This window comes from Salvelinus sp. IW2-2015, linkage group LG3 (genome assembly GCF_002910315.2).
Source record: "Salvelinus sp. IW2-2015 linkage group LG3, ASM291031v2, whole genome shotgun sequence".
Classification (NCBI taxonomy): Eukaryota; Metazoa; Chordata; class Actinopteri; order Salmoniformes; family Salmonidae; genus Salvelinus; species Salvelinus sp. IW2-2015.
Genome location: NC_036840.1, coordinates 2,217,081 through 2,241,488, shown reverse-complemented (window position 1 = coordinate 2,241,488; position 24,408 = coordinate 2,217,081). Strand labels below are relative to the sequence as shown.

Here is a 24,408-nt window from a genome sequence, read left to right as displayed (position 1 = left end):
ACATATTGCTACTTTATTGTTTGAAACCTGAAGGTTTTACTACATACAGTATTATCAGTACATGTCTTGGGCCGGAGCTGTCCGGAACCCACCCACTTGTGAGCCAGGCCCAGCCAATCAGAATGAGTTTTTCCCCACAAAAGGGTTTTATTACAGACAGAAATACACCTCAGTTTCATCATCTGTCCAGGTCTCAGACAATCCCGCAGGTGAAGAAGCCGGATGTGGAGGTCCTGGGATGGTTTGGTTACTTGTGGTCTGTGGTTGTGAGGCCGGTTGYACGTAATGCCAAATTCTCTAAAATGACTTTGGTCGAGAAATTAGCATTACATTCTCTGGCAACAGCTCTGTTGGACATTCCTGCATTCCCGCACCCTCAAAACTTGAGACATCTGTTACATTGTGTTGTGTGACAAAACTGCACATTTTAGAATAGCCTTTTATTGTCCCCAGCACAAGGTGCACCTGTGTAATGATCATGCTGTTTATTTCAGCTCATGAAACATGGGACCAACACTTTACATGTTGTGTTTCTATTTGTGTTTAGTATACATATCAGTCATTATCAGAGTGACGTTCAGTGCATGTCTGTGGTGCTGTGTGTGTGCCAGTGCGAGTGGGCCATTGCTCAAGTAGAGAGAGCGCAACATTTCAGCAGCAGGTGTATAAAATAATAAGACAGACTAACTAGATCAACAATTCAAAACATAACTTGTAGCAGTTATCTCGCGAGTTAACTATAGCTAACTATGCATACGTTTTGTTGTTCCTTTCCACCAGCACTGTAGAGCCTAAACAAATCTGCACTATTGGAAAGCTGGGATTCTCAAATTAAAATGAATTTCCCTCTATTAAACAGTAGCCATGTAATTGCAACAACGTAAAAAATATTCTAAGAATAGCCTGATTGGCAAATAATTTGCAGTGTGTAGATCTCCCGCAAAACATGAATATTTTAGCCTTATATATAAATATGTTTAGTTAGATACCTTGCTTTTGAAGTAGCCAACCTTATCCATTTGATCTCTGATTCATTGAATGAGTGAATCATTTTATAAAGACAAAAGTATAAAAAAATGTTTGGGAACCACTGGTCTAATGGACAGACTTAGAAAAAGACAGCTCCTGCACTTAAGGCATAAGGCTATGGGAAGCAGCTTTCCCTAAGTAAATTGAATAAAATTGTCAAAATTATATAGCATACTCCTGTCTATACAGAATTTAAAAATCATTCAAAATAGGATACTAAAGCATGATTTGGCCACAGAGGATCATTAGCTGCCCCTAGCCTTAAAAATAAATTGTGGATTGTTTTAAATCGCTCCAAATAACAAATAGGCCCATTCCTCAGCTTTTTACCAAAACAGAGGCAGGGCAACCGTTTTGTTATTGTTTCATCTGTGGAATTCCCCTTTAAACAGCTGCATATTATCAAGATATCAAAGGGTCACCAACAAAAAGTTAAACAATAGGCCTCTAGCAAATGCAGCATATGGTATTCATTTTTCACATGTAAATAGCACTTTTCAGTAGTGCTCAAAGCATGCCATTCCATGAGCGCAGCATTTTTTCCCCCCAACTCAAATCATGGAGCCGAATCAGTCCTCCATGGCAACAAAATCATTAACAACAGAGTAGGGCTGGCTAATAAGTCCTTCGTTTTAGGGTTATGCTCAGGTAAAACAATTTGGCTAATCTATACTTCCATATTTCCAAGTCCCATTCTTGAAGACCAAGGGGTATAACATTTATTGGAATGACTGGAATTACCTATAGACTTTGGTTTTTAATGTAAAGATATAATTTAATCATATTATATGTATTAGAAAGCGATGGGTTAGAAGAAGCCTACATAACTAACCCATAAAGTAAAATGTAACATCCATATATGGCCAACTGTGTCAACTTTAACATTGATTTATSCTGCAATAGATGTGGTTCAATTGATAACATACATTTTTGCCTCTTAAGTGGYAAGTAATCTAAAAGTAACAATGTAATCATACATTACTGAGTTTGGGAAATTCAAAAGTTACGTTACTAATTACAATTTTGGACAGGTAACTAGTAACTGTAACGGATTGCATTTAGAAAGTAACCTACCCAACCTTGTGTAATAATAATAATAAAATAAACATMACTTTCAAACCGTTTTCTTGGGTGCCAGTGGTACCTGTTAGTGTTAGTGGCCGGTATGAGAAGAGAAGAGATGAGGTGAGATTTGTGGATAAATTAGCGAGATGGAACTCTCGATTGGTGATTTTGTGTTTCTTGCACGGACGACGACGAAGGGTGTTTCTTCTCATACCAGCCACCAGGTACCGTTTGCTACGGAAAGAAAATAATRATAATTTGTTCACTATCTGTTGCCTTCAGAGCTCAGGGAGTGTTTACATGTAGGTCTAGTTTAAAGTTTGTATCGTCAGATGTGGTACCTATGTGAAGCTAGCCACAATAAGGATTAGCCACAATAGTGACATTTTGCAGTTCGCTTTCAAGAAGGAAAGTCCCTGATTGAAAGTGATGCAAATGGATARAAATAGTGCAGTCAAAGCATATTTTCATTAGAGAATGCTAAATTCAATCTGTTGAAATCGCACTGTGGATGTATTAGACTTCAGAGTTGCATTTGGGGGTATACTTCTATTTCACTGTACAGCCTATGGATTGTGGATCAATGAAATTGGTTATCGGTCTACTCAGTGCCACCCACAGAACTAAACTGTGAAGAGTTTACACAAATATTAGTGCCATAGCTCTTATTGTGGGACTTTGACTGTAGTAAATCACCAATGCATATAGTAGGATGTCTGGTAAGCGTTATGTGGCTCATTTCACAGTGGTTTCAGAGTCCCGCAATATGAGCTATCACACTAATATTTGTGTAATCTCATCGCAATTGTGTTCTGTGGGTGTCACTGAGTAGACTGATACCCCATTTCATTGAGCCACAATCCATAGGCTGTACAGTGTACAATAAGTACAGTACCAGTCAAAAGTTTGGACACACCTACTAATTGAAGGGTTTCTTTATTTTTACTATTTTCTACATTGTATAATAATAGTGAAGACATCAAAACTATGGAATAACAGATATGGAATCATGTAGTGTTAAASAAATATATTTTAGATTCTTCAAAGTAGCCACCCTTTGCCTTGATGACAGCTTTMCACAGTCTTGGCATTCTATCAACCAGCTTCACCTGGAATMCTTTTCCAACAGTCTTGAAGGAGTTCCCKCATATGCTGAGCACTMGTTGGCTGCTTTTCCTTCACTCTGCAGTCCAACTCATCCCAAACCATCTCAATTGGGTTGAGGTCGGGTGATTGTGGAAGCCAGGTCATCTGATGCAGCACTCCATCACTTTCCTTTTTGGTCAAATAGCCCTTACACAGCCTGGAGGTGTGTTGGGTCATTGTTCTGTTGAAAAACAAATGATAGTCCCACTAAGCGCAAAACAGATGGGATGGCGTATCGCTGCAGAATGCTGTGGTAGCCATGRTGGTTAAGTGTGCCAAGAATTCTAAATACATCACTGACAATGTCACCAGCAAAGCACCCCCACACCATCACACCTCCTCCTCCATGCTTCACGGTGGGAACCACACATGCAGAGATCATCCGTTCACCTACTCTTCGTCTTACAAAGACACGGCTGTTGGAACCAACCATCTCAAATTTGGACTCATCAGACCAAAGGACAGATTTCCACTGGTCTAATATCCATAGATCGTTTTTTCGTCCCAAGCAAGTCTCTTCTTCTTATTGGTGTCCTTTAGTAGTGGTATCTGTGCAGTAATTTGACCATGAAGCCTGATTTACGCAGTCTCCTCTGAACATTTTATGTTGTCTGTTACTTGAACTCTGTGAAGCATTTATTGGGCTGCAATTTCTGAGGCTGGTAACTCTAATAAACGTATCCCTGTAGCATAGGTAACTGGGCCTTCCTTTCCTGTGGCGGTCCTCATGAGAGCCAGATTCATCATCGCGCTTGATGGTTTTCACGACTGCACTTGAAGAATCTTTTAATGTTCTTGAAATTTTCCTCATTAACTGACCTTCATGTCTTAAAGTAATGATGGACTGTCGTTTCTCTTTGCCCATTTGAGCTGTTCTTGACATAATATGGACTTGGTCTTTTACCAATAGGGCTATCTCTGTATACCACCCCTACCTTTTCACAACACAACTGATTGGCTCAAACGCATGAAGAGGGAAAGAAATTCCAAATTAACTTTTAACAAGGCACACCTGTTAATTGAAACACATTCCAGGTGACTACCTCATGAAGGCGATTGAGAGAATGCCAAGAATGTGCAAAGCTGTCATCAAGGCAAAGGGCGGCTACTTTGAAGAATCTCAAATATAATTTTATATAAATTTGTTTAACACTTTTTTGGTAAACATACATGCTTCCATATGTGTTATTTCATAGTTTTGATGTCTTCACTATTATTTTACAATGTAGAAAATAGTAAAAATAAAGAAAAACCCTTGAGTTAGTAGGTGTGTCCAAACTTTTGACTGGTACTGTTGACTAACACCAATAGGCTGACTGCGGAGGTCATTTCCCACAGTCAAAGTCCCACAATAACAGTTACAACACTAATATTTGTGGAAATTCTTTACATTTGTGTTCTGTGGGTGACACTGAGTAGACTGATACCRCATTTCATTGAACCACAATCCATAGGTAAGGCTGTACAGTGAAATATAAGTATGCCACAAATTATTTGGGAGTTTAATACATCCACAGTGCTGTTTCAACTTATTTTTTGCCAGGTAGCTAATTATTGTATTTTGTTGAATTTATATAACYACATTCCAAATATGGCATGATTCCACAATTTGCAACCATTTGCATCACTTTCAATGAGGAACTTTTATTTTGAAGGCGACCCGCAAATTCCACTYATGTGGCTAAACCTTATTGTGGCTAGCTTCACATAGGTAGAAGTGGTTTATTGCAGGGACCTGTTTTGAATACAGAGGAAAGTTCTACTTCAGCTTTGTCAATGTTTGCGTCAATATGTACAGTCATGCATTTGAACCAGTGATGCCAATTTAGCAATTTTGTTGCTAGATTTAGCAACTTTTCAGAGTACCCTAGCAACTTTTTTTTCAAACAGCACCTAGCAACAAATGTAGCTACTTTTAAAATTTGGAACTTTTAGCAACTTTTMAAAAGTGACTCAAACGCTYAAATGTATTTTCCCTCTAAATGACACACAACCGGTTTTCTCTGTCACACACTCAGTCACAACACACGTGCCTGGCTGCAAAAGTGAATTGTGAGTGACGTCAGCAGCAGGCGCTCAGCAGCAGAAGGCCAGCAGCAATTTCAGCAAATTGCAAATCATTGTTGGCTGACTGCAGCAGCAGTAGTATGCGTTCGACGAAACAAACCCAGTGAATATAGTTGGTCACAAATGTTTGATCTTGAACAGAACTTACAACATCAATCAACATGCCTCAATCAAAATTGTACCGCCAGAAGTACAGAAAAGAGTGGGAGTCTGTACCTGAATTTAAAGGGTGGCTGAAGCCAGTAATTGGGGATGATTGACGTACTGCAAATCAGATATYCTTGCAAAAATGTATGACATCAAAAAACATTGTGCTACAGCAAAGCATATAAATAAATCAAAACCGACAACCCCACAACGCAGTCGACATTACCACAGTTGGTTAAGAAAGTGGATAACTGCAAAAGRGCAGAAGCTACTATGGCAATGGCCATTGCGGAGCATTGTTTGCTGCTAGCATGCAACCATTTAGGTATGGCTTGCAAAGCTGCCTTTTCAGATTCTGTGGCAGCAACAAACTTCCAAATGCACCGCACCAAGTGCACAGAAATGATTAGGGGAYTACTGGCTCCTTATTTTCTCAAAAGGGTAACATCAGATGTGGGGGATGAGAAGTTCAGTCTCCTTTTGGATGAGCCCACTGATGTGGACTGTAATGGTATTGACATTACAGTTGATCTGGAAGTATTACGTTTTTGGGGCGCTAAAATAAGGGCAATTGTACGGACCAAGGCGATGTACGAGTTTACGTTAGTATTATTCATCAAACCTGAAATAGTTATACGTCAAAACATATTCAGCCAGCTCTAGAATAAAGTTTGTTGGTGGGCATTTGTTAGTATCTCGGTCTCTCAAATAGTGAGCTAGGCCTGCCKGCCCACCCGTGTGGGGAATGCTGGTATATAGACTCGACATCTAATGTCGAGTCTTCTGTTAATCCCCGTTATTGGTGAGATCTTATTTATGAAGTCTATAGTCTTTCACATATGATGGCAATGCTTACGCATGAGATTTAATAAAATAATCTACAAAGTTTGATACTGGCTCTAGCATTGAGCTTATTCCTGCAACCACTGGTCTGCCTGAATAATTGCCTTGTGTTTTAGGTTTGTGTAATTTAGGCAAAATGTACAGGCATGGAGGTATGGCACATTTGCAGCAAAGGTATTCATATTCAGGTTTTGAGATAAGGTTGTTTAATATGGCTTGCTCCACTTGTGGGGGATGAGAAGTTCAGTCTCCTTTTGGATGAGTCCACTGATGTCAGTGGCTCGAAATACCTGGGTGTGGTGTTTCGGTATTTCAGTGCTAAAAAAAGAACTGTTGTGTCCACATTTCTCGGGCTGGTTGAATTGGAGGGGGGCGATGCCAGATCAATAGTAAAGGCGGTAGTTGAGTTTCTTGAGAAGTGTAACCTTAAAAAAGAGAATCTTCAGGGTATTGGCACTGATCATGCGTCCGTGATGACTGGGGTGCACAATGGGGTGCACAAGATTTTAAAGGAAGAATGTGCATTGCCCAATTGGGTACTCATCCGCTGTGTGTGCTATTCTATACAATTGGCTGTCAGTGCAGCATCCAAAGAAACCATCCCTAGGAGTGTTGAATACTTAATCAGGGAAACATACAACTGGTTTTCGAATTCCCTAAAACGGCGRGAGGCGTACAAAGCAGTGTATGCCACCATTAATTGTGTCCAGAAACCCCTGCAGATCACAACGTACAAGTTGCAGTGAAGTCATTTGAGGGAGAGCAAACAGATCTTGTCAAGCTTTTGAACAATCTGGTACACCTCTTAACATCAATTTGCAGCAGAGTAGTCAACCCTATGGCAAAAATGTATTTCCTGAAGGATGCCATTGATGGACATCTCAGTCCATCACCATACCTTGGGTACCTTTTAGAGAGCACGGTGTACCAACTCAGTCTTGCGCTAGAAGACAAAAGGTCATTCGGAGACAGTGCATCAACTACATTGTTGCTTTAAGCAAGGAGCTGCAAGCAAGGCTCCCAGACAACCTTGAAGCCTTGCGACACATGGCCTTGTTCAGTGTTAAGGAAATGCTAAAGAATGTGTAGGTTTACTAGTAAAAAAGAAAATAAATAAAATGTAATTATTCAATAATGTGTAATTGTTCAATAATTCAATGTGTTGTGTTTAAAAATAAAAATATGTGATCATATAAAATGTGTTGTGTTTATACTACTTTTACAAATAAAAACTATATGATAATAAACAAACAAATCTAAACTAACAAATGTCAAATCATATTTTTCGCCGAGATGGCCAGTCAATTTGAGTAACGTTATTGTGTATCCTACGCAATGACGCAGGTGAGTTATTACGTAATGACGTCATCAGGCAATGACAMCACAACGTCATTTAACAACTTTTAGCAAGAAATCGACTTGCCTCTAGCAACTTCCCCTGAAAATTTGTTGGCAACACTGATTTGAACCGTCAAGGCAGAAGATCTACGGTGATGGAAATGGATACAACAGCTCTGGTCTATAAGATCCTCTGTGCCCATAATGGGTATTTTGAGCTGGAAGAAATGCGTGCCAACTTTAGCACGCCAGAAGATGACCTGGAGAGTGTTTTCGGGAATCAGGATATGTTTACCAGTGCTGTCTTTGAGGGAAACAAACGGATATTTGCCAAGACGAAGATGAGGTTATGCAGAGACAAGGAATGTAATGGCTGCAGCAATTTACATCTGTGTATATTCTACCTTTATGGAACGTGTCGATTCAATGAGGGGTAAACCTTGTTATTACTTTGGTCAATAGGCCTTGTCAGACACCCTAATATGCAGTTTTTTAATCATGTTGCTGGGATGTCACGTATTAATTGCCTTGTTTTGAAATGTTCTATATAAAAAATGGTCTTGTATTATGCAACATGTAGGCTAACTTAAATGGCAAGTTGTGAACAGTTGGTAGTAGTGGCAGTAGTCCGGTTAATATTGTTTGTTGATTTTTTTTCTATATAATGTGGTTCTAAATATTAAGATTTAGAGGCTTCAGTATGTATTTTAGAAACTGTAAAACGTTACTGAAATGTAATTAAGACAAACAAAATTGTGGCATTTTACTCTAGCTAAAACACGGCCATAAAAGCTGGGGCGTGTTATAAAYCAACACAGCTGTTCAATAGCCATTTCTCTTTTTCATTTGATATTATATGCTTTCGCCAACATTTTCCCGTTAGTATTATCAATCTCAAAATGCTGTTTAAAAAAAAAAGGGCAGTAGGCCTATTAGGAAACTATTGCTTTCTTTTGATAAGGACTCCATGAAATTGCTAGCCACTGCCCTCGTTCAATGCCATTTTGACTACGCTAGTACTTCCTGGTTTCGGGGCTTATCTACATTTATGAAGGGGATGRTCCAGATAGCCCAGAATAAACTGATCGGGGTAGTATTGAAGGTGAGTCCACGTACTCGCATAGGCAGGAGCTGCTTTCAGGAACTAAACTGGCTGCCTGTTGAGGATAGGGTGTCCCAGATTAGACAAGGTTTGGTTTACAGTATTTATGGTCCTGCGCCCAGGTATCTAAGTGATTACTTTCCTCGTGTTAGGGATGCACACAATCACAGCACCAGGTCAGGTGTTGCTGATGTGTGCTTATACAGGTTCAGGAGTAATGCAGGGAAAGGTATTTTCTTGTATACTGGAGCCTCAGAATGGAATGAGTTGCCTCTGCCCATAAAAACAACGTCCTCTCTGGGCAGCTTTAAACATTTAAATAAAAATTTGTTTGATGTCTTCTGTGCCCATATGATGTAACTGCAATGAAGAGATAGATGTTCTTCTCTGTTTTTGTTTTATTATTTCACTGCCATACTGTGTTTAACTGTGTTCGATCTTGTCTAGCCATCTTGTCTCAAGAACCACAATGGAAATAAGTCCCAGACTTTGTGTGTTATCCTCTGATTTTGCTCATGTGCATGTATGGCTTTTTCAAGTTTTATGTGTGCTTGTTATTTTAAATGGTCCAATTAATAAACTKAACTTTGATTTTCAGACAGCGATGCCGCTTCTGTCATGAGCTGACGTCAGAATACAARATCAGAGTCCTGAGAGAGCATCACCTGGAGAAATTGGACAAGAGGGAGCTGTGTATGTTACTGCTGCAGAATGACAACACTCTCTTACCCCCAGTAAGCTCATATTTTCAGGCTCCTTGCAACTTATTGGAAGCAATTTAAAAGCACACACACAAACATACTTTCAGAAGATAAATTATGTTTTATTCTTACTTGGAATAAAAAAAGAAACATTCGTAAGTAAAATGGGTTCATATGAGAATGTATTAATGCATCTTAAATACARGACAAAACATATTTTTTAGCTAGACATGGGATGGGTTGGTAACCAACTGGCAGCAAACAGTAGTGTTTTCTTTACTTCATTCTCTTGAGTCTTGTTCATATTTACATCATAATATAATGACCTAATACTGTATATCCTCCAAATTGAGCATGTAGATATCCAGAGTAAAGAAGTTTAATTTCCATTTTTAATACATTTGATGTGCACCTACTAAGAGTGGTCTGTGTTTGTCTCCAGGTTTGCTTCACATACAACAAAGGTAGTGGAGAGTACGGATACTGTCCTGACAAGGAGAGCTGCAGAAGACTCCACGTCTGTGAGCGCTACATCAGAGGAACCTGTGCTGCAGACGTGGACTGTGGCAGGTCTCACGACTTCAACGAGCCCCACCCGCTCAACACCCTGCAGCAGAGGGGAGTACCTAATGAACTGGTGGCATCCATGTTGTACACCTACCGCAACATCCAGGCCATTCAGTATGAGGAAGGCTCTAGACCTGTATGTCATCCTCCTCCACCACCACCTCCCCCACAAACATATTTCCCGGCCCCCAATGTTGTCCAAAGAGAGACCCACTACATCCACTTGCAGCCAATCATAGTACACTCACAAGTGACCCCTTCAATGCTCTGCAACTTCAAGTTAAAATCACGTCCCTTTGTCCAGACCAAACCCAAGAGCCATACTAAGCCATCCTCATCAGCTTCACACCAATCAAAACCCTCTAAACCACCTACACCAGCTCCACACCAATCAAAATACTCTCAACCGGCTCCACACCAATCAAAATCCACTAAACCACCTACACCAGCTCCACACCAATCAAAATCCTCTAAAGCGCCTCCACCAACTCCACAGCAATCAAAATCCTCTAAAGCGCCTCCACCAACTCCACAGCAATTCAAATCCTCTAAAGCGCCTCCACCAACTCCACAGCAATCAAAATCCTCTAAAGCGCCTCCACCAACTCCACAGCAATCAAAATCCTCTAAACCGCATCCACCAGCTACACACCAATCAAAATCCTCTCAACCAGCTCCACATCAACCAAAAACAACCAAAGCTCCTCCATCAGCCAGGCGAAGATGAATTTTTGCAGAAATCATACAGTACCAGTCAAAAGTTTGGGGACACCTACTAATTTCAGGGTTTTTCTTAATTTTTTACTGATTCCTACATTGTAGAATAATAGTGAAGACATCAACTATGAAATAACACATATGGAATCATGTACTAACCAAAAAAGTGTTAAGCAAATCAAAATGTATTTATCATTTGAGATCTTCAAAGTAGCCACCCTTTGCCTTGACGACAGCTTTGCACACTCTTGGCATCCATCTCCATCCAGTCCATGCTTCTACAGAGTCACTCAGTCCCCGCAATTTACAGTAGTTTTTGTTTTTTACCTTGACCTTCTGAAATTATTTATTGATTAATCTATCAATAATATGTAGAAKATGCATATAAAACTAGCCTCATTGTTTAAGTGCAACTTGCTATATAGGATCTTAATTTGATCACAGCAGCAAATGCAAACTTGTAGTTGAGGTTTAAAAGGGCTTCTAAAGTTTGTAATTTCCACTTTAAAATGTCAGACTTGCCCAATCAAAAAAAGTTGTCAACCCCGACAAAAGGTAATAATAATCCACATTTCCTGTTGCTTCAGGATTGTTTTCCTGCTGTGAAGAAACTGGTCAAATTAAGATCCTACATCTGTATCATACTGACAAGATATACYGTACGTACATGGGTCAGGATTTGAACCCTTGGAGGTAGGAGAAAACTGAGACTGTTTGACAGGAACATTATCTCTCTGCACCACACCAAAGCTTTGCTTGTTAGAATTTCATGATATCTTGATAGTTACATGTGTTTCCTAGACTATATCAGAAGAGCGCAGCCTTGGCTGGATTTTAACTCACAACATTTGCGCTTCTAATATGTCTTTATCAACTTTCTTTATCAACTTTCTAATATAGAAATGAATAAAGTGTTTATTGTGCAAAGTCCTTATGTTTTGTGACTGACATACTGGATATCTCAAGGCTATACCCTGACAGAATTTCAAAAGAAACAAAGAGAAAGTATTATTTCTCTACAGTGCAGTGACCATTCCTCTCTGCCACCATAGCAGTTGAAATGGAGGTCATACATTTGGACACCACAGAAACACTTTTTATATWCAGTACAAATAGTATATGAAGTCAAACGCATATCACCTGATCAGGGGTTGCTGGGCACAAAGGATCACCTAACGAAGAGGAMTAACGTGTGAGTCCTACTGTACAGATGTAGGATCTTAATTTGAGCCAGTTTTCTACAGCAGGAAAATAATCCTGCAGCAATAGGAAATGTGAATTATTACATGGATTATAATTATGGACATTTTTGTAGGGCTTGATACATTTTTTGTTAGTGCAAATCAAGTTTGAATTTTCAAATTGGAAATTAAAAAGTTTAGAAGCATTTTATTAACTCAAATACTCTACAAATTTCCATTTCTTGCCAACGTGGTCTCAGAGCATTTCATATTATTCTGTACGTAAATCCGAGACACTCCATTTAGTATATGTTACGTTTCGTATGGTATGTATTAATTTGTGGATGTCCATRATCCATTTCGTGTGATATGTTACAAATGACAATTCACATGATATGTTATGAACTGCAATTCGTACAATATGTTACAAATTGTAATACATATAATATGTTATGAAATGCAATTCATACAATATGTTACACATTTTCCAAATATAATATATGTTACAAATTTGCAAACATATATGTTACGAATTCCAATTTGTTGTGGCTAAGGTTAGCTAGGTTGCTAGCACTAACGTTAGCTAGCTGGCTAAAGGGTTAGGGGAAAGGTTAGCTAACATGCTATGTAGTTACAAAGTAGCTAAAAATTTGTATGTAGTTGCTAAAATTCTAAAGTTGTCCGTGATGAGATTCAAACACACAACTTTTGGGTTGCTAAACATTTGCGTTATACACCCATCCATCCATTCACCCAGACCAACCACCCTCCTTTCGATTTTGCCTGAATGTAACTTCTATCTTATGTTACATTTGGTATGGTTACATATCATACTATGTTACGTCTAGTCTATTAGACCCATTCTCAGCAACAAAAGAGTGATCAAATGAAGACGTCCTAAAATGGTAAATGTGAAGTAGTACAGTAGGGCTCATACACGTGCTCTAACACATGCCTTTATTGGTAAACAAACAGTCAACTTCATCAATAGTGCCACTGTATTCAACCTTAACAGCAATGATTCAAAATGTGTAATGGCCAACGAACAATCCAGGGCAAACAACGGCAGAATAAAAAAATTGGGTTTGGCTGGCAGGGCCAGGCTTTTGCCGAGGTATACGTCCAGGCTTTGGAGTATGATTTGTCTGAGCTTTAATAGTGGAGTTACCATCACTGTTCTGTATGAGGCACTGGGGGTAAACCTGATACTTTTCAAAAACTACGAACACATTGGGGTCTTGGATGTTGTCCACACAGCTGTCATAGAAGATTGATCCTTCTGTTTCTTTAGGAGGTYGTTTCACATAGCTGAAGTTTCCCTCAGTGTAGTCTCCCACCAGCACATGACAAACAAACATGGACCTTGCTCCTGACTGGCTGGTGTAGCTGTGGGAGAACTTAGCATCCCTTACAGTAACTTGTTTTTAGCCCCATTATGATCTATGATGTTCACAAACATAGGCAAGCACATTTTCTGTGCCAATTCAATAGTTATTCATTTGAATTCATGGAAATATTGCATATACACTGTAGTGGCATCCCACTTTTTCTGTAGGCAGTTCTATTTGCTCCACATAGTCTCCAGTCAARGGTGTCTCTGCAAATACTGTCAACATGTTGAGTCAATCCCCCAAAAACTGTTTCTCATTGATGCTTCTTCCTGAGGATTTGATCATCTGAGCTTGAATTAACCTATTTCAGTGTGGAATCATTTACAATTAGTAAGACTAACAAAGGTGCAATTCAAATGGTAAATTCCATAAGTGAATATTGATATAACTATCTCTTTAAGAAACCTACAGTGTATACATTCTATTGGCCAGAGTTTAGCACTCTCCCAACAGTGGGTTTGTGAACCCCCACTGTCATTTTCTCAAATGTTCTTGTGTACAGCTTTGTATTGCTTTGACCTTGACCACATTACTCTCTGATGAAAACATATTTACAGTAAGACAAAGTCATCATAAGCTAATTTATAATATTACAAGCTTATGTAAGATACTGTACAGTATGCTATATGCTTTTTAGTTAAGTTTTTTGTGTGCTTGCTGAAGGCAAGACCACTCAAAAAAAAACGTACATACTCTTATTAGGTTTCAGCAAGGTATGCTTGCTGAAAGCAAGGCCATTCTTGCACTCTTACATACTCTTATTAGGTGTGCTTGCTGAGAGAAAAAAATCCTATTTGCCTTCCTCTGCCATCTGTAGTGCCAAAACCGTAAAAGCTACCAACATCAAAACAACTTTAAAATGTGCATGCTGACTGTTTTAATTTTGCTTGAAAACAACTTTTGGAAACMACTTATACTTTCCACACTACAYCCATATTTGCATGAATTCCAATGTTTCAATGGCCATTGGATTGAATGMGAAAAATTCTGGTCGCTACTAGTTTTCAACCGTTTAACATAGAAATACCATTCAAACTTTAAAACGTGCAGACRGGTCTGGAATAGTGTGCTTGTGTACAGCTTTTTGARACTGTTTTTACTTTTTTAACTATAACCATTTAAAATGTGCATAAACGCTCCAAAGGCTTAAATGTGAGGTATTTGGATTAGCCACTGCTCTTGAATCCTTAAAGATGCAAACACCAAACCAACATTGACATGTACAGACTGACTCAACTTAGATTGTTGATGCCTTTTGTACTTTTTGAAATATAACCATATACATTAGCATAAAACCTCCATAGACTTCAAAGGTCAAATTTGGATTTGCCAATGATCTTGAACCATTTAAAAAAGAACCAGTGTTAAAATGTGCAGCTTGTCAATAGATCAGGTTGATTATATTTAGACTTTATAAACTATAAAACTTTTTGCATCACCAATAATTTTCTTTTCTTTTGGTAAGATTTTATTTTTATTTTGGTCTTGACATAGGCTGCAGTCCAAACACGTAATTTTTACCCCCTCAGCTCTCGCGCTAGSCACTTTCCCTCAGGAGAATCCCCATCAAAACCGGATGCAGTTTGATTGCCATCTTAAGTGGAGGTCTAATTCACAAACGTTGCCCCCTCTACCCTCGATTTAGCTAGAGGGAGCAAGTGAAGAACTTTGATCACTTGTGGGGTTAATATGACCCACAATTCAGTAAAAACTGTAGTCACGTGTCAAATTCCGAGTTGGCCGTGAAGTGTCCAACTTAATCAACATGGCTGCATTTTCGCCATTTGTGAGCTGACAATAGCTTGCTAAAAATATATATATAGATTAAATTGATTTTAGCGTTGGCAAATAGGAATGATGCTCCAATTGTCTTAGTCTCATTGTGAGAGCCTATAAAAAGTAGCTAGCTTCATATACAGTGGGGAGAAAAGTATTTGATACACTGCCGATTTTGCAGGTTTTCCTACTTACAAAGCATGTAGAGGTCTGTCATTTTTATCATAGGTACACTTCAACTGTGAGAGACGGAATCTAAAACAAAAATCCAGAAAATCACATTGTATGATTTTTAAGTAATTAATTTGCATTTTATGCATGACATAAATAAGTATTTGATACATCAGAAAAGCAGAACTTAATATTTGGTACAGAAACCTTTGTTTGCAATTACAGAGATCATACGTTTCCTGTAGTTCTTGACCAGGTTTGCACACACTGCAGCAGGGATTTTGGCCCACCTCCATACAGACCTCTCCAGATCCTTCAGGTGCAGTTAATACAGGTAATGAGTGGAGAACAGGAGGGCTTCTTAAAAGAAAAACTAACAGGTCTTGAGAGCCGGAATTCTTACTGGTTGGTAGGTGATAAATACTTATGTCATGCAATAAAATGCAAATTAATACTTAAAAATCATACAATGTGATTTTCTGGATTTTTGTTTTAGATTCCGTCTCTGACAGTTGAAGTGTACCTATGATAAAAAATGACAGACCTCTACATGCTTTGTAAGTAGGAAAACCTGCAAAATCGGCAGTGTATCAAATACTTGTTCTCCCCACTGTACATATTTTTGGGAATTCTGAAATGTWTTGGAATAAATTACATAACTATAAAACTAGCTAGCCAGCTATGGGTAACGGTATACCCTGATGAAGACAGCATGTCTGTCGATACGTTGGATATTAGGTTATTAAATTATTGCATTTGAGCTCCTAGTGTTAGGCTCTCCTTTTAATGTTTTAACTGTAGCTAGCTACCTGACAGGAGTGCTACGTTAGCTTGCTAGGTGCATTAATAGCTTTAGGTTGGTTGTTTTTATGCTCAAAATTACCCACATAAAGGTTAGCATAGCTAGGAGCGAATGTGGACCCCATCGATGTTCCATTCGTTTGGAGGTAACGTAAACTCACCCCATTCCGTACAAATGTGCGAGGCTACAAAGAAAACGAATGGGACTGTAGCGACTGTGTTGACTTCAAAATCGGGGGTGTGAACTAGGTTTCTATTCAAGCGTTGATCAACATGGTAATGGCTCTATAGTATTGGAGAAAAGTTGAAAAAACGGACCCTTCGTTACATCGTGACGTGTCATGTCGTAACGTACAGCACGCATAAAGCAACTATTTCCATCTTACAATCTCTCTCCYCCAGGTGTAGCACTTCTCTCATCGTTTAAAAACAAGAAATGGACAGTGACGGGAGTAAGGGGGGATACCTAGTCATTTTATAATTCTCAAAGCCYCTGTTTACTTCTAAGATCACTTTAGCACCGCCCTAAAAACCCGATTCAAATTCGACACAAACCTTCAAATAGGTATGTAATGACACATTATATAAACTCTTTATGGTGTTTTATTTACATTTTAGAGGCGAMAAGGTGATAAGTTGGACAGATCGAGTGAAAAAAAGCAATTTTCCCACACAACATCTCTCCTTCTCACCATCACGCATTAGTAGTATTAGCGTTTGTTGCTGGCATGTCATGCATACATTTGCTAATCTTGCCTATGACAAAATCATTAAAGTAATTGGCAATATCAGTGGGTTTTTTGATGAATGATTCACTGAATGATGGAGCTGTTTGCCTTTTTCCCCAAAATATCATTTAAGGCGCTCCAAAGCTTCTTACTATCATTCTTTATATCATTTATCTTTGTTTCATAGTATAGTTTATTTTTATGTGTAAAATATAAAGTAGGGAAACTACACAAATGTAGTTTGATAATTTTCTTGGGTTCACAGTGCATACAGTACGCTAATAAACGCTTGCTTGTCTTTTTTTTTGTTTTTGTTTTACTATTTCTTACCTTGACACCATCACCAACAGTGCTGAAAGAAGATTTAGTAATACAACTACCATGGACTAAATTCTGGTAATAGGACTCTGGGTTGTACCAAATAAGTTTGGATAGAGGACAGATAATGTCATAAAATGGTCAATGTGAAGTTCTGAAAAATGTTTCAGGATAATTTTAACAAACTTTGGATCTAAACAGACCTTTGTCAGGTGTGTCCATTAGTCTCCTCCCATGCCACCAACATTTACCTCTCCTCCTTTAGTACCTTTAGGGCCTACGGTAATTTCATGTTGTATGTTTTATGAGGAAGATGAAAAAACYAATCTCTATCCATCAATAAAGTTGAATATGAAGCTGATGTTTTTATCTTGAATGTTTGTAAATGTAATTTACAAGGAATTACTTTCATATTAAACTTCTGAAAACTACATTTCAACTCTGAATCTGAATATWAAAAAAAAACCTGTATGTGAATGCAATTGCCTAGTTATCAAGTTTAATTGTCGCTAGGAGTTGAGCTATGACCTTTGGCCTTGACAAAGAAAGAGAGGCCAGGAATACTGGTAGAAATGGGATTCATACTTGGAAGACTATAAAATAATTCAACAAAATAATGTTGCAGGAATGCTTATTTTATTTGTGTTTAATCTGAGATGGTTGTTGTCATGGCTTGCTGAAATAAAATGGAAAGACCATACATCCCAAATGATATTGTGTTTACATAGGGGTGCAAGTTTATAAAGCTCACAAAAGCTCTGAAGAAGGCCTTGAATGCCGATATGTAAAGCTTAATAAAGGGCGGTGATACTGGCAAGAGCAGTGTGCGGGTTTCTTCTTTTTTTCTCGTCTTGTTCAACTGTTGCCATGCGCCTGCAGCAAAGATGGCTCAGATGTATGCATGCCTTTTGAATTTTGAACTTTGCATACATTAACATGGTTTGAATGAGAACAATAGGAATACAGTGGTATCTTTTAAAAATATAATCCTCAACAAATGTTATTTAGATTTAAAACTACTAATCGTTGAACATGTGTCGAAGGAAGTAAAAGAGGTTGAAGATCAGTGAACAAGAGGTTATAACGAAGGAGATTCTAGGCCCAGACTTCACAGCCGTAGACGTCTCAATCAACCAGTCCATTGGAAAATACAGCGACTTCCTAAAAGGAACAAAGCTCAATAAATATCAGCGAGACACAGAGGACCACCAGCTCAACCAGGTCTACGCAATGGAAGGTCCAAGGACGAGAGCACCGAGAGGCCGACGTAGCAACGCACCAACGCACCACTGACCGGAGGACACAGATACGGAAACGCAGACATAGAGGCATCCACTGAGAGCGAATTCCCTACAGACAGCGACTCCAGCTACCATCGCACACAGACTGAAAAGCAGTACAAGACTCCACGAAAGAAAATTAACGATGTAGGAGAGGCAAGCAGTCAAAGGAGGGACCAGGAACACAGACCGTGGACACGTAGCTGTAGCAGGACTCTGTAAAAAAAAAAAAATAATAAAGATTCAACTTAAACACTGTTTCTGGCCTAGAAACCCAACAAAGAACTGTTACCCATTTTAAGTCAAAAAGCAAATTCTGTCCTATGGATAACAACTCCTCGATTAATACCTATTGTAGGTTAGTCGAACAAGAAGCCATGTCAGTATATACTAGAAAAACAAACCATATTCAGAATAACCTCACCAGGACAGAAAAACAGGAACTTAATGAACTAATGAAAGACTCATCTTTGGTTATCAAACCTGTGGTCGTTTTAGACTATGAAAAATACAAATAAGAGATTCTGAGACAACTCAGTAATGAACCTTTCTATAGAAAACTGAGTGTTGTTCCCACACAAGTGGAGCAAGCCATATTAAACAACCTTATCTCAAAACCTGAATATGAATACCTTTGCTGCAAATGTGCCATACCTCCATGCCTGTACATTTTGCCTAAATTACACAAACCTAAAACACAAGGCAATTATTCAGGCAGACCAGTCCTATCAAACTTTGTAGACTATTTTATTAAATCCCATGTGTAAGCATTGCCATCATATGTGAAAGACTATAGACTTCATAAATAAGATCTCACCAATAACGGGATTAACAGAAGACTCGACATTCTATATACCAGCATTCCCCACACAGGTGGGCTGGTAGGCCTAGCTCACTATTTGAGAGACCGAGATACTAACAAATACCCACCAACAAACTTTATTCTAGAGCTGGCTGAATATGTTTTGACGTATAACTATTTCAGGTTTGATGAATAATACTAATGTAAACTCACGTAAACTCGTACATCGCCTTGGTCCGTACAATTGCCCTTATTTTATCGCCCCAAAAACGTAATACTTCTAGATCAACTGTAATGTCAATACCATTGTAAAGCACAATTTCCCCCCTTTCCAACATTATCAATTACATGACCTAAACGCTGCCCGTTTCTGCATAATTCAAGCAGGCAATGAGCCCAGTCGGGTCTTTTTAAAAATGGCGGGTGGGGAAGCGAAACACATTGTTGTGGAATTTCTTACACAGGGACACTTGAAGTCAATCTTAAATCAAACATTGTTTATTGTCAGCGTACTGGCGAAGTCACTGTCAAACTTAGATGCATAAAGTACCGTTCTGAAGTTGAGCTCTAACGGGGCAGTCCCGTTAGTTCCCTTATAMACAGACAAGTTATATTTGCATGATTTAGCTTATTCATCATTCATCATTAACGTTTGCTTCATTCATGTGATGACCAATAATGGGTCATGCATGTAACAGACCAATACCTCACAAGGCTTCTTCTCTCTAAGCTGAGACTTTGAAACTGAGACATCTTTCGTTCTCGTTTTCTAAACAAGGTTCTGGGCGTACTGCCAAATTGCAGATACTGATAGTGAGGATTCCTTTAGTCAGCCACTTGCATGAACACAGAAATTGGTTTATAGAAAAGCACAAACAGAACACAGAAATTGGTTTATAGAAAAGCACAAAGAGAACACAGAAATTGGTTATTAGAAAAGCACAAACATAAACATTTCCATCACAACATCCAAGTATAACTGATAAAATTATGAAAGACAATCAATCAATCAATCAAGTTTATTTTATATAGCCCTTCGTACATCAGCTAATATCTCGAAGTGCTGTACAGAAACCCAGCCTAAAACCCCAAACAGCAAGCAATGCAGGTGTAGAAGCACGGTGGCTAGGAAAAACTCCCTAGAAAGGCCAAAACCTAGGAAGAAACCTAGAGACTAACCAGGCTATGAGGGGTGGCCAGTCCTCTTCTGGCTGTGCCGGGTGGAGATTATAACAGAACTATGCCAAGATGTTCAAAATGTTCATAAGTGACAAGCATGGTCAAATAATAATCATGAYTAATTTTCAGTTGGCTTTTCATAGCCGATCATTAAGAGTTGAAAACAGCAGGTCTGGGACAGGTGGCGGTTCCATAACCGCAGGCAGAACAGTTGAAACTGGAATAGCAGCAAGGCCAGGTGGACTGGGGACAGCAAGGAGTCATCATGCCCGGTAGTCCTGACGTATGGTCCTAGGACTCAGGTCCTCCGAGAGAGAGAAAGAAAGAAAGAGAGAAGGAGAGAATTAGAGAGAGCCAAGATTTTCAAAATGTTCATAAATGACAAGCATGGTCAAATAATAATCAGGAATAAATGTCAGTTGGCTTTTCATAGCCGATCATTAAGAGTTGAAAACAGCAGGTCTGGAACAGGTAGGGGTTCCATAACCGCAAGCATTGTAATTTTGAATTCCATAAAGTAAGTGTGGATGAGGTGAAAAAAGTATTGTCTATCAACAATGACAAGCCACCGGGGTCTGACAACTTGGATGGAAAATGACTGAGGATAATATCGGGCGATATTGCCACATCTTCAATCTAAACCTGTGTGCCCTCAGGCCTGGAGGAAAGCAAAAGTCATTCTGCTACACAAGAATAGTAAAGCCCCCTTTACTGGCTCAAATAGCTGACCAATCAGCCTGTTACCAACCCTTAGTAAACGTATGGGGGAAAATTGTGTTTGACTAGATACAATGCCGTTTTACTGTAAACAAATTGAAAAACAGACTCAGCATGCTTATAGGGAAGGGAATTCAACAAGCACGGCACTTACACAAATTACTGGTGATAGGCTGACAAAAATTGATAAAGAGATTGTGGGAGCTGTTTTGTTAGACTTCAGCGCGGCTTTTGACATAATCGATCATAGCCTGCTTCTGGAAAAACGTATGCGTTATGGCTTTACACTAGTGATGGGTCGTTCGCGAACAAATCGGCTCTAAGAGCCGGATCTTGTTGGTGAACGTTGGGAGCCAGCTCGCATATAAGAAGAAAAATATTTAAAAAATTAAGATATGAATAATCAAAAGATTTAAATGAATAGAATGAACTAATTCAAAGAACAAAAAAAATAAAAAAATAATATAGGCCTAAATGCTCAAGCGCAAACGTTCGTTCTGACTGTCTGCTCAGACTAACAGCCTCACCTGTTGTTCCTGTGAATCAGACACGCAGTGACAACCAATGAACCAAATGCTTGAGGGAGGGCCTCTCACATTTGGTTCATTGGTTGTCACAGTCACACACTTAGCAGCCGAGGAGAGAGAGGAAGGACAGCTGTGAAAACAACAGCTGGAAAATGAGTCTGAAGCACAGTAGCATTTGGATGCATTTTAATAATGTAGACAATGTCAGAGCACAGTGTAGAATTTGCCAAAACAAAATCTCACATAAAGCTGGTTCTACGCACAACCTACACCGGCATATGCGAACTATGCACCCAACTGTGAAGCTAAATGTAGCGGAGCTTCGAGAAACTAGCGGGCCTGCTAGTGATAGTGGTGGAGCCAGCACATCCTCACGTGGAGATGTAMCCATAATGGAGGTCCGATCCTATTTGGAGGAGCCCCTCTAAAGATCTGCAGATCCTGAGCTGGTGGAAGAACAAGGCCTCTGTCTACCCACGGCTTACTAAAGTCATGACAGGGAGACTCTGCATAGTGGCCACATCCGTTCCCTCTGAGAGGGTCTTCTCGGAAATGGGACAAATAATTATTGAGAGAAGAAATCGCATCAGCCCCTGTTAAAGGAATTTTGATTCCTGTTTATTAACCAATTCAATTAAAACACTCTGCCCATAAATAAGAATGTGTAAGATAATTATCAGCATAAAATGGACAGATACCAGTCTTAAAATCAATCAATCAATAGCGTTTATTCTCGAGAGTACTGAATCATAGTACAATTTACATCAGGTTATATAATAAAGATGATGTCATAGGTTTTAATGTCCAACCTCCTCTCGGATACAATGGCAATACAGTTCGAGTTGTCATTACTGTCTGCCACCTGTTAAACTATCTACAACCAACCCAAGGTCTTTCCCCTCCCTGGGTAGAGACATCATTCTAGCCTGTCTGAAGATAAACCCATTCTTTCTAACAAGGAACACATAACATTCAACATTTACGAGTTATAATTCTAAGTCAAATGTATACATATTTTAGTCATTAAACACAAAAATCCCGTAACATATCTATGACTAAATATTATACCTTTAATCGTACTTCTAGTTTTATTAGAAACATTAAAAAGCACAATTCTATTTTTATTKGAAATATTTCTTGTTTTCCATATACAACCTAAATCAACCACAACATATTACACTACATCAATATATGTATTGTATATTGTATATATTGTATATATATATATACATCAGAATCATAACTATAATCTTCATCAAAGAAACAGTCTAACATAAAAAGCATCAACACAAGATGGGAACTAATATTTATAATGTCTCAAAGTAGCCGGATCCATCCTCGGTCTGGGAACCAGTATTCATCCTCCCACTGGTCAGAACTTGGAATCGGTTCATATCCTTATCATCAATATTGTCCTTGATTTCTCCAGAGTCCTGGAAATGAGACCTTTCACACCCAGAATCAAACAGCATTCACACAGAATCAAAACACTCATACAGGTGAAATTGGCCCACGACACAGTGATTATGACAATTTTCCATTCCCCAAACATACTGTCACATCCATTTTTAAGAGAATTATCGACCCCAGAGTTTTCTGCCAATTTTGTGGCTAAGGTGGTTAACAATCAGGGCCTAGGTCACTGATCCGTCTAGAGCCGTGCGTTATCAGGAATAAATGTGCAACATTCTGCTCAAATAAGACGCACACGCCACCTTTTCTCTGCCGATAACATATCCAATACTATCCTATGTAAATACTATTGTCAAAAGATCCGGACGGATACTCCTCCTCTCTTTTCTACCTGGTTCTAGGTCTCGTTTTAGATAAGGGTGAAAAGCATGTTTAAATAAATACTATGTTCCAATTGGTAGGCAGTTCAGGCCACAAACTCATCCTCCACATCACCAGACATCCACTCTGGGCCCTTTTTTTACTTACTGAAATCCCCGGAAGTAAACCATCCAGTCAGGTCTTACTTCCCTTCATCCCATCCGTTTGTAATGTGCCAGGCCCTATAATAATAGTGTCCTTCTGTAACTGTGAAAGGAGGAATGGAGGTAATGGCACATGGGGATAAAAGGTTATGCAGATTCAAAGCAATGTCATTGTCGGCTTCCCTGCCTTCATGAACAGCTTTATCATACAGGGCCATTCCCTGAGTAATCAATTCCATCAATGGAAAGGAGATGGTGGTCAGCTTGTGGTTTGGCAGTAGCACAGACATTTTAACCAAAGTTGGAATCCCCAAACCCAGTCTTCCACCTCTATCACTTTTTTAAAGGTAATTGGTCTGAACTATTCGTACAGGTGCTTTACCCTGGATGATTATTAGGAATGTCCGTTGGTGTTAGGGAGATGAATTGAACTCTGGCCGACCATAAGTCTCCTTTACGAGCTATAACTTCTGCCACTGGGAATGGTTACCTAGTATCAGTTGAAAACTGGTCGAAACCAACATACCATATACCGAAATCCTGGGACTTTAAACCGTTTTAATGTTAATTCATACCTTTTATAAATACTTCCTCTGCTCGGGAACACAGTCAGAAACTCCAACCCTTACTAATACTCCATCCGTTCCTAAATTGGATGTATGGGTTTACCATAGCTCTTCTTGTGTGTGAGCTATGACCTGTGTCCATGAACCACAAGGGACCCTACAACAGCCTAAATTCTATAATGACTTAGTCCTAGACTGCCCAGGAGTCAGAGACCCCGTTTTTGTTACATAAAACTCCATTGGAGACATCCTTCCCAACCTCCACTCTAACTTCCTGTCTATCCTGATCAAGGGGTTGTCAAATGCTTGTTT

At 39.1% G+C, this 24,408-nt stretch overlaps 2 protein-coding genes across 4 annotated transcripts in view; both read left to right on the top strand.

Moving 5' to 3' along the window:
• Positions 1-24,408, top strand: part of LOC111982232 (muscarinic acetylcholine receptor M2-like) — a 452,193-nt gene that overhangs the window by 250,567 nt on the left and 177,218 nt on the right. The gene's annotated exons all lie outside the window — the stretch shown is intronic.
• LOC111982299 (zinc finger CCCH-type antiviral protein 1-like) lies at positions 7,683-12,421 on the top strand. The gene is made up of 3 exons (XM_024013863.2): positions 7,683-8,068; positions 9,336-9,471; positions 9,881-12,421. Exons 1-3 carry the CDS (start codon positions 7,791-7,793, stop codon positions 10,730-10,732), a joined length of 1,266 nt encoding a protein of 421 aa, XP_023869631.1. The 5' UTR covers positions 7,683-7,790; the 3' UTR covers positions 10,733-12,421.